At 51.6% G+C, this 11,295-nt stretch overlaps 1 protein-coding gene across 5 annotated transcripts in view; it reads right to left on the reverse strand.

The window, feature by feature from the left end:
- STX18 (syntaxin 18) overlaps positions 1-11,295 on the reverse strand; it is a 112,349-nt gene that overhangs the window by 27,866 nt on the left and 73,188 nt on the right. For all 5 annotated transcript variants that reach the window (XM_025051859.1, XM_006918995.3, XM_025051861.1 and 2 more), the window contains 3 exons: positions 11,043-11,110; positions 1,819-1,934; positions 141-218 (listed from right to left, as the gene is read on the reverse strand). In XM_025051859.1, coding sequence (XP_024907627.1) covers positions 141-218; positions 1,819-1,934; positions 11,043-11,110 — 262 coding nt within the window. The remainder of the gene's footprint in view (positions 1-140; positions 219-1,818; positions 1,935-11,042; positions 11,111-11,295) is intronic.

Consider the following 11,295-nt stretch of genomic DNA (forward strand, 5'->3'; position numbering starts at 1 on the left):
CACAGACCGTTTAAAACCACTTCCAGGCAAAGGTAGCATTAAACATAACGCGACACTGTGGCCTTCGGCTAGCGAAGCTCTACTTTGCACCACAGCTACCGTGAAATGCCACGTTCGACCTTTAAGCTAAAGTGCAATACTTTTTAAGTAATCTTCGACGAAATCCACGACGGCGGTCCTGTGCTCCTTCACTTGCTGGGAGGGCACGTCCTTGTGGGCTGCAAGAGAGAACGACAGCGCTCAGCTTCCCGTGCCAACGTCAGCCTCCTCACGACGGGTTCTTACTGAAATTACTGTTTAAAATGCATCTGGAAAACGAGTCTGGTGTCAGTGACGTTACATTTTCAAAACAGCAGGCTTTACGAGATGGACATAGAGCCTGGAGAAAACCCATAGCCGAGCCGTTCCAGGGGCCTGGCGACACGGAGCAACCGTGTGTGGGGCGGCCCACTTCTTGAGAGCCGGCCTGGTTTGTGTTAATGGGATCTAAGGCTCAAGCTGACCTTCAGGTGACATGTTCAAGTCACACTCAAGCCACACACTCCTCCTGCCTGGGCCAGTGCTGTTGCTTGCTTGGAATGCCCCGTCCGCTGCCTTCAGCCACTCACATTCGGGGGCCTCACACTGCGTCAGAGCCCCCTCCTCCAGGAAGCGTTCCGTGGCTCCTAGCCCCAAGGACGCCCTTCTTCTGCACACTGTGGCATCGCCTAAGAGTTGAGGCCATTTATTTTGCTAGACAGCTGTCGTTTATTGAGAGGCTGGGTGCGTCCTGTGCACAGGCACCTGCTACTGCGTTACATGTAGCACTGCTAAGAATCCAAAGGACCCGCAAGCAATTACGATCACGCCTGTTTTACATATGAGGAAACCAAGGTTCAGGGACTATGTGTAACGCAAGGCCACAGGCTTTGGCACTTAACTGCTGGCGGCACGAACGTCTGTGGGCCTTCCCTCGGGTGTCCCCGTGAATGAAGGGCGGGGCCTTGGCCACCTGCGGGCCACGGGAGGGCTGCACCCCCATCACTCTCCCCGTGGTCCTTCGGGCTCTGCTGGAACTTCTCAACCGTGTCAAGGGCACAGGAGCAACTGGCCGCTCTAAGCCCTACGCTATTTCACACGCTCTGTACCTGCCTGAGCAAATCAGAAAAGAAGCGAGGAGGAGACACGACTTGGGAACCATGTCGGTGCCTCAGTCGGAATTAAACGTCCCTGAACGAGAGCTGAAGCAATGCTAAGCATGCTACGGGAATCCGATTTCACAGCAGCCCTGAGAGGGACACGCTGCAATGCTCTCCACTTCACAGATGCAGGGACCGAGGCCCAGCGCAGTTAAGTGACCTGCTTGCGGCCACGTGGCTAGAACCCAGGAGACCTGGGGCGGGTACCGCAGCAACCAGGGCCCTGGAGCCTTCCTCTTGCCCACGAGAGTGCATTACTATCGTGCACTGCGAGGGCACGGGCAGAGAGCTTACGTCACCCTCTCTCTCCCCTGCTGCCCACACGTTCGCATCCGCGGCCCCGCTGAACGCCAGCGGGGCCCAGGCAGGCACGCGCGCACACGGGCTCACGCACACACACGCTGTTTGCCTGTTCTCAGTTCTGTCTGGAGAGGTCTTTTCTGCCTCCTTCCTCCCATTTATTTAACTTGAATCATGGCCTTTTCATTAGTTTTAACAGCTTCAGCTAAAACACTGACCAGGAGAAGGAGGATTTTAAAGTTTTAAAACCTGAACCGAAGTAAGAACACAGAGAGGGAGCCTTCGCTGGCTGTGCCACGAGAGCCCGGGCGCCGAGCGGAGCCGTGGGCGTCCGCCTCACCTTGACCTCGCAGCTGCTGGATTGCTTCTGAGCAGGTCCTCATGAAGGTCTGGGCGTCCTGGTCTATCTGGTCTCGTTCCGTGTCTGTCATCCTCCCATACTCGGACACGATATGGCTGCGGAGGGGGGCGGGGGGGAGAGAGACAAAATGAAACGAGCAAAGGGCAGCGAGCGTCTGAGCGGGGTGTGCAGGGACACACGGCTTCCCTGTGGCAGTGACACTGAAGCTGACACTGAACAGGTGAGAAGCAGCTGCCGGGCTGACAGGTGGGAGAATGGTCCAGACAGGGCAACCAGTACTTGAAAAGGCTGTCAGGCAGGAGAAGCTTCCTGCGGAGACCAAACGGGGCAGGCGCGTCCGGACAGCGAGCGAGCGAGCGGGGCGCGGAGAGGCCATGTCAGGCATGGCGGCTTTGACATGGCGCGACGGGGCAGGACGGGGACAGACGGAGATGTGCCCTGGGACCGCCCAGGTGCCACCCGGAGAATGACCGGGCAGTACTGGGAGGCTCCTCGGAGGCTCGTGAGAAGCCACTTTCCCCATGTCAACAAGCAGTCTTCGAAACTCACAATAAAGGAGCTTTGAGAAACACATTTCGTTTCCCCTGAAGTCACTGAGCTAGTGGGGGTGCTCGCTTTCAGTAGCACAGCACCCCGAAGCTCAGCATACGGTGGCGGTATCTCCCCGCTCACCCTCCCGACGCTCAGGCGGGTGCGGCAGCTTTGTCACTGGCACTGATGCCGTTTGCCTAATCAAACGCTGGACATTACAGCGGAAATCAGCATGACCAACTACCAAGTCACAGGGAACTCAGAACACGTAGAGACTCAAATCATTCCATTCCCCCCACCAGCCCCCGCCCTCACTGATAATACTTGGCCCTGATCCCGCACCCCCACCTGTGACCGTACTTCCTGCCACACACCTCGCTCACTGCACTCCAGGCACACTGGCCTCCCTGCTGTCCCCACGTCGGCCACGCCCCTGCCACAGCGTGGCGTGCTCTCCCGGCAGACGTCCGCGGCCTCCGCTCAGAGGCCTGACAGCGCGGCCTCCCCCGGCCGCCCTCCGTGCTGGCCTCCGCCTGCCACCTCTGCTCTTCCGTGCTGTGCAATCACCACGCTGTCATCTCTCGTCTCCAAGGCCACCCTCCTGCATTGCTTTGCGGCCCGGGGCTGGGGCTCTCCGAGTCCTACTGCTGCTCTGCTGCCCCGTGCCCCCTCCTCCCACGAGCCTCCTGGAAGCACGGCTCCGTCCCGCTCATTCGTGTCGTGTCCCCAGTACGAAGACGAAGGCGGTGCGGGCACGCAGTGGGCGCACTAGGCTCAGCCGAGCACGGAGAATACGCCGGCACCGTTCTCTGCCCCGCGCGTGGTTTTAATTTACTTATCCGGTCCTTGCAGCCCACGCATGCACACAAACACCACCCCACACAAACGTCAGCCCCTGCGGCTGGGCTGAGGGTTCAAAGTTGAACAGGGCTCATTTCTGACCCCCACATGACAGGGGAGGCCGACACAGAAACAGGGAGCATGAGGAACGGCGGTGACGGTGCTGGTCTGGAAGTGGATGGTGGGGCCCAGGGGGTAGTGGTGAGTTGGTGGCGGGGAGGTACCAGGCAGGCAGCGAGGAAGACACGCCACAAGGAGAGCCAGAGACCTGCGGGTCCTGGCTGGAATGACCACAGCAGGTGGGGTCCCTGCCAGGACACGTCTGAGAGGGGAGGGAAAACAGGAGTAAACCGGTGGCCCCTGCAAACCGAGCGTCCTTGCTACGGCCTCTGGGGCCCCTGAATTACATCAAGGGACAGCACAGCATATGCACACGTGCATGCGTGTATCACAGATGTACTCAATGTGTCCACCTGTGTCCCCACTATTTTTCGAAAGAACGTAAATGGTATGATGATGAATAAGTAAGTACATCTCTATCTAAAATGCTCACTGAATCGCACATGGCTGCTTTTCTAGTATCGACAGCTTTCCCAAAAACACAACAATCATATAAAAGACAAATATTCCACTATCACTGGAAAGGAGCCTTGCAGTACAGAAGCTGGGGACCGCTTACTTAGCCGACTGGAGGATTTTAAACAGAGGGACCTGCATTTTGCATGGGTTCCTCGTGGCGGCTGGCCTGCAGACAGATGACACGCCAGTGCAGCGTCCAGGAAGAGATGACGAAAGCCTGGGCTGAGACCTCATCAGGGGAGAGAGGAGGCACAGCCTGAGACACATGTAATAGGTAACGTGACCGGCAGGGCGTGGACGTAAATGAGGAGAAGCCTAGGATACAGAGCACGGACGATGACACAGGTGTGGAAGGAAAGGGGTAGGCGCTGGCCAAAGATAGCACCCCAAGTTCAGAACATGTCAGATGAGGAGATGGAGCAACCCAAAGAAGGGCTCGGGCTCTTATTTTTCTGGGACATTTTAAGAACGGCACTAGAGATATAATGAGCATTAGAAACAAATTCATCAAAAGTAATGAATGCTTGCTGGTGACAGATTCCCAAATTAAGTATCACAATAACAAAATTCTCATGATTTTGAAAAGGTTAACTATCTGAGCAATAATTCCAAAAAATATATTCTCATAGGATGTGCATACATAAATTTATCAAGCTTTAATTTTATTTCCTTTATGATGTAAGAGGAATAATTTTATTACAGATCTCAATGCATCTAAGTATTAGATTCAGTTAAAAGAGACTGTTAGGTATAGGTTTGGATTAGCCAATTTACTTCAGGAAGAAAGGAGAAAAAAAGTGGATAGTTTATTTACTGGTTCAGAAATTTAAAGGAATATTTGCTTATTATTTCATTGATTAGAATATTAAGGAAGTTCAAAATCACAAAATACCAATATTTGCCTGTTGATTTAATATGCAACTAGATATTTCCTGAGGATAGAGAGGAGAGAATACTATTTCATTTTACACTCTGTTCATAAGCTACTGAAAAGGTATGGACAAAAGTTAAAGACTACAATCTTATTTTTACTATAAATAGTAACAGATTAACATCACAGCGTGTACTGGGCATATACTATGGGCAAGGTACTATACAATGCTATTGCCCACAGTATATGCGCAATACATGTTATAAAATTAAACTGTTACTATCTACAGACATAAAATATAGACTGTGCTCTCAATAAACTATATAACAGGCAAGAACCACAGGTTTGTGTACGTGCTACATCATAGGACAAAGGCTAACGGTTATGTAACTATGTAACATCTTCCATGCATTAACACTACCCATTGTTCTAAGTCTTTCAGGTATATTTACCCACTTAATACTCGAAATTCTATGAGGTAGGTACTATTAGAATTTCCATTTTACACACGATGCAACTATGACACAGAGAGGTTAAGTAACTTGCCAAGGTCACACAGCAAGTAACTAGCAGAGTTGGGATTTGAAGCAAGGCACCCCAGCTCTGGGGTCCATACTTCTCACCACGAGCCAGGGGACCGCTCGCGTCATAATAGGTAGGGGGCGTTCAGAAGGAGAGGGGATGCTTCCTTCCCACTCGTCGCCTGGGAGGAAAGTGATCTATGAACACAACCTTGAAAGGCAGGATGTGGCCGTGGGAACACAAGCAGAAATACTCTGTGTTAAGTACCAGAATGGAATCAGGGGAGGGAGCCTGTCTGGACAGCAGCCGGCGCTTCGGTTTGGCTGGGGCACGGGGCAGGTGAAGGGGTGAGCTCTTGGTGGGCTTCCAGCGCAGGTCAAAGGAGTTTTATTCTGTAGCCAGTGGCAGGGCTGAGCTTGGCAGAGATAAATGTGGCAATACTGCATTCAATGGAAAGAGGAGGAAGCTCAGGCAACAGTGATCGAAACTGGGCGAAGGATCCTGCTTAGTCATCTTTGTACCCCGAGCAGCACGTATCAGGTAAGTGCCGATAAATTGATGCTGAACTGAAACGTCAGAAGGGGCACTGGCTGAGTGTGAGCGGTAGCAGAGACTCGAAAGACGGAATGATTCTGAGATATAAAGTCTCAGGAGCGAGACAGATGACGGCAGCAAAGCATCATCGGACCCTGAGATTTGGGGCCTGGGTGAGCAAGGTATTAAGAGAAACAACACAGAAGGGAGAGAAGAACTGGAAATGGGAAAGGAAGAAACCACTATTAACACCGGTCCTTCTAATGCGATTTAAAAGGAGAGAGGCAATGCTCTTGGGACCAAATGTTCCATGACTAGCACTTTATCTTAAAAAAAGAAACCAGGGCAAATGGCCTTCTAACCATTTTGTGCTAAAGTCTGGAGAAACTGAAGAGACTTTAAGAAATAAAGGACTGCTTTCTGAAGTGCTATCACCTGTTCAGGGGAAAGGAGAAAGTCACTGTGACACACGTGACGAGGGCCACGGGGTTGAGGCAGGCCCGAGGCTACTAACACTCGCCACGCCTGATCAAGAGTAAGAATCTAGTGCAGTCTAGAACTCGTCGTGACGGGCTGCTTCCATGACAGGCACGCAGGAATGTTTGGTTGCCAGGGTCTGGGCTAGTGGATCTGACCCCGTTGATCCTAATCTCTGTGGGGCGTAGAAGCCTGGCTGCCGGACGAACGCTGGGGTGGGAAGCAATGGGAAGACCCATTTGGCGTTACGGCAGAGATGGAGGAGACCGGTCAGAGAGAGACGCAGGAGTTAACGGCTCACTGTCCCAGAAAGAGATCAAACATTGGCATCACCATGATTACTAACCTCGGGTGGTACCTGCCAATGACGCTGTAGGCCCCACGCGTGTGCTTTCCCTCTCTGCGAGATGACCGTGTCCTACCTCCCCCACGTTCCTCAAACTCCAACACCTTCCTCCCACTCTCCAGGGTCAGGGAGAACTTTGCTTCCTGTTTTCTGAGAACTCCTGCGAGCTCCCACTTCACCGCGTCTCCCCACCTCCCTTCCTCTGGGTCCCCAGACTCTGCCTTTTCTCTGCTACACTGGATCAGGTGCCCGTCTCCTAGCTGCGCCCCTCCGCCTGGGCACTGGGTTGGCCCCAGCGATTCGCGTCTCTCTCCTGCACCATCGGCATTAAATCCTTAAATGAATGAACATGTGCACGTGCTCAGTCAGTGTCTGGCACGCGGTGAATACTACATGCACTAGTTACTGACAATACCAGTGTTTTTCCCGTCTGCTGGGCCTTTCCTAGCAACATACAAACACCATGTTTGTTATTTCTTCCAACTCAAAAAACAAAACAAAACCTCTCAACTCCACGTCTCCTACTAGCTTCTGCCCAATTTCTCCCCTTCTGAGTAAAACTTCTCTAAGATGCCCAAGTCTCCATTTTCCTTACCATTCTCTGCGTCCTGACGACAGGCCCGTCCCAAAGAGAAGAGGGAGCGACGAAGCCGAAGCCCCAGTCCCAGTCATGGGCTAAGTCTCCACTCTGCTTCCGCCCTGGCCCAACCCCCAGCTTTCTGGGAGAGATGGAAGGTGGGAAGGAAGCCCCGGTTCCTGGGGAACGGACGGGCCTCCCTCTGTGCAACCTGAGAAGCGAGAGAGAAGTATTTCCCTATCCCAACACCCCCGGCTTAACACGGAACCCTGACAGAATGTACTCGACCTGAGGCAGCCGACCCCACACCCCAAAGTGGGGAAGCGGGGCTGAGCAAGCATGCTCCATCTCCGCCCAGGCTGATCCCCATGGGAGGAGGGGGAGTGGTGAGCAGGGGGGCCAGGAACCTTGAGCTAGACATCAGCACTTCAGATATGGAGGCTTAAGGGGTCAGGGACAAACAAACAGGAAATAAGGCATTCGCTTCATGTGAATACGCACTCCTGGTCAGAGCAGCCCTAAAAAAGACTAACTCCGACAACATGAGATTGGCATCTTCCCACACTACGTCTCAATTTAACGGCACCTCAGCTCAGTGAAACGGAAAAGGCCTAAAGGTGAACTTGATAAAACCGATCAGGTAAAAGACGATGTCCCTTGAGGACGCGTTCCACATTAACCTTTCGAGCGGGAAATTCACAGTACGGTTATTCTATTAGTAACGACAACAGAAACCAAGCAAATTTCCCCCAACTGGTATTGTTTTGTTGCCAGGATATTGCAGAAAAGTACATGTACCAGAGCGGAGAAATTATTTTTAAATTAAATCATTCGAGAGACCAAGCCGGAGGCTACCTAGGTTACGTGCTGTCCTGCTCTAGTAAAATGTCATTATTCAAAAATATTAAATGGGTCAAGAAAGTCTGAGCTCTGCATTACGGAAAAAATTACAGCTTCCTAATTACGTCAGACTAACACGGCCTTCCGGGCCACAGGCAGTGCTTCCAGACATATTCTTTCAATCCCACCGTCATATTCTATCCGAAACGCTCCTAGGAGCAGGCCAAGGCCAGCGCAGTGCTCGGGGAGGCAGGAGTGGCAGAAAGGAAGGCTTTACATACACAGTCCGCTGGCCCTTGGAGGGGGAGCCGTTCCCCGTCCTGGGCCATCGAGCGGAATGCTTATGCCCCGTCCTCCTGTTTCTATGCGAATCGGCTCTCCCAGGATGACACTCAGCCCCGCCTTCCTTCAGTCCTCTCCCCACCCACCACTCCCATGGGAGGGGGAGGGACTTCTCTGACAACCGGCAGAAGGAACTGGGCCTGGACATGGATGCGAGCATCCATGAACACACACGCTCTTTGGGGTCTGCCTGCTTAGACACAGAGGTTCTGCTCTGTTCCTCTCAAGTGCTGTCTCTGCCCCAGGAACTGTGACTATTCAGTGGCACCAACGGTGAGTCTCATTTTGGAGCCCTCATCAAGGCCACCCACCCGCAGCCCTGAGCTCTGCCTGCCGCTCCAGATTTTACCAGTGATAAAACCGATAACCAGACTCCTGCATCCCATCTCTCTCTCCCTCCCTCCCATCTCTCTCTAGCGGAAAACAGAGGCGCTTTCTTTTTTAAATGACCACCCCCCAACTGCATCCCAGGTAGAGCGGGGTTCCAATTCAATGAGCTTCACCAAGCGGCTTGTATGTGCCAGGAACTCTCACACGGCTCTAGGAACATTACCCACATTTTACAAAGAAATAAGGAGCAGATATGACGTGAGCTGCACGTGGTACCAGGCAGAGCTACGGCTGCATGTCAGGTGTGGCTGACCCCAGAGCCCACGCTCTTTCAAAGGGACTGAATCAGGGCGAGCAATGGAGCTCAGCGGACGTGAGTTGGCAATGACCGGCTGCGACTGGAAAAAAGACTTAAGAACTGCATTTCTATGAAGGGGTGATGGACTGGCCCCAGGAGCGACAGGTCGACCTGACGCTTAGTCACAGCTTTATGTAGGGGGCAGAGCTGTCACCGATGCAGGGAGAGGGGAGGGCTTAGGCCCGTGGCCCACTATGCTGAGGGACATCAGGGCAGAGGACTTGGAGTGAGTCCGGGCCACAGTGGCCTGGGAGCACGGACGCACTGTGTGGGAGCTGAGCTGTGCCGTCAAGAACTGTCCTAGCGCTACCTTAATCGAAAGGTTAGTGACTGCGAAGTTACAGGAGAGCACGCTGACACAGTGGCCCTTTTATAAAGCCGCCGCTTTCCCTTTCTGCCCCGCATTTCAATTATATCGTCACGTTTGAACGTCCCGACTAGCTGCCATTATTTAGAGCAGGGCTCTGCAAACTTTTTCCGAAAAAGTCCAGAGAGTAAATACGTGAGACTTCGCAGGCCACGCAGTCTGTCACACACCCTCAACCCTGCTGCTGTGGCACCAAAGCAGCCAAAGATGTTTACGAACTGATCGGCGTGGCGGAAATCCAACACGCTTTACCAACGGACACTGAAATCTGAGTTTCGTGTAATTTTCCTCTGTGGTCAAACATTATTTCCCCCCAGCCATTTAAAAAGGTAAAAACTACTCTTAGCTCCCAGGCTGTCAAACGCAGGCGCCGGGCTGGACCAGGCCTGCCGGCTGTCGTTTGCTGAGCCCTAGTCTGGAGGAAGACAATGGGTTTTACAGGTTAAATGACTTCCTCGGTTGCACACAGCTAATAAGGGGCTGGGTGGCTTGAGCCAAACCAAGAGTCAAAGTCAGCAACAGTCGCCAAGCTGGATGCCTTTTCAAGGCGAGAGGACATTAACAATGGACTTTCATGAAAGAATGACAGCCACACCTGTCACCTAAGTTGTCAGGCACTAAACAAAGGAGCTGGAGACTGGTGATTTATACCAGTGTGGTTTGGCTTTCCAAAATGACCGTAGCTTCCACTTTTATGGACTGTAAAATCAGTATCTGATGCACAAACATACCGTTAGAAATAAAATTTACACTGCCATCTAGTGTTCGCCAACTATTTAAACTAAGAACTTAAAAATGAGGTCTTTTTGGTATATGCATTAGAATGATGATTTTAGTATATTCCAAAATTATACAAATGAAATACACTTAAAAGTATAAAGTTGCCTATATTTTTAAAGTAGACAAAGCGGCAGGGATTATTTCAAATTCACCTGAGGTATAATTATTTTCTCTGTTACAGAATTTATGTTAAGCATTTTCATTTCTGCATATCTGGACAAGGCTCTTTAAATCTCTTTTATATCCCCCACCTTTGCAAGAGGACGGCTTCTGAGGTGCGAACACCACGACACAGCCCTTAGCAGCTGCTCCCAGTGACACCGTCTCGTACGCCCCGTCCGGCTTTCCGGCAACTTACGTAGCGCAAGCGAAGCTGCGTCCCGTGGCAGGAGCCGAGCTGCGGCCAGGTGTCTGCACTGCCGCGCCCGTGTCTGCCCAGCGCTGGGTCTAGTCCAGAAGCTATTTTGGAAACCTCCATCAGATGCTCTCTCTTTAAAAGTCACCCTGACCATGACCCTCACTGGAGGCAAGGGCGCATCTCTCCAAATGGCATTTTCATGTGACTTGAATCATCCCTTCATCTGACTAATAAATATGTATCGGGTGAGAAGCTGTCCCATCAACCTCTGCATGTTCACAACATGGATGGTACACGCAGAGATGCAAACGCATCGGTGTCTCAGAACAGAAGACACTGCAGTGGGGACGTGGTGACTGGGGACATGGGGTGTGGCGGAGCCCACCCTGGCTACGGGGGCTCCCTGTTGCTCTGTAGGTGCCACTGCCAAACTCATCTTCCCCATAACAACTGTGAGTTATTTTTAAAAAGCTAGAACAAAAAGCTCAAATGGAATACAGGTATGGGAAAGAACACAGTCTGCAAAGTCGTGGTAAAAAATATGCACTTACCTATAAGCATTAATATAATCTTTCCTGTGTTCCAGAAGAAAATCTCTCAGTTTTCCAATGTGTGAAATCTAAAATTAAAAAAAACAAACAGTTTATGTAGATAGTATGTTACAATCACATGTAATAAATTTTAAATTAATAGAGAATGGAGTGCAGGTTGTAGAAAGATTTTGAAGCTAAAAACTGGACAACTTTCGTTTTAGACTCTCGTATAATCACTAACTTTCTGGGTGACTTCCCCAAAGTCACCGGC

This window comes from Pteropus alecto, unplaced genomic scaffold (genome assembly GCF_000325575.1).
Source record: "Pteropus alecto unplaced genomic scaffold, ASM32557v1 scaffold5, whole genome shotgun sequence".
Taxonomy (NCBI): Eukaryota; Metazoa; Chordata; class Mammalia; order Chiroptera; family Pteropodidae; genus Pteropus; species Pteropus alecto.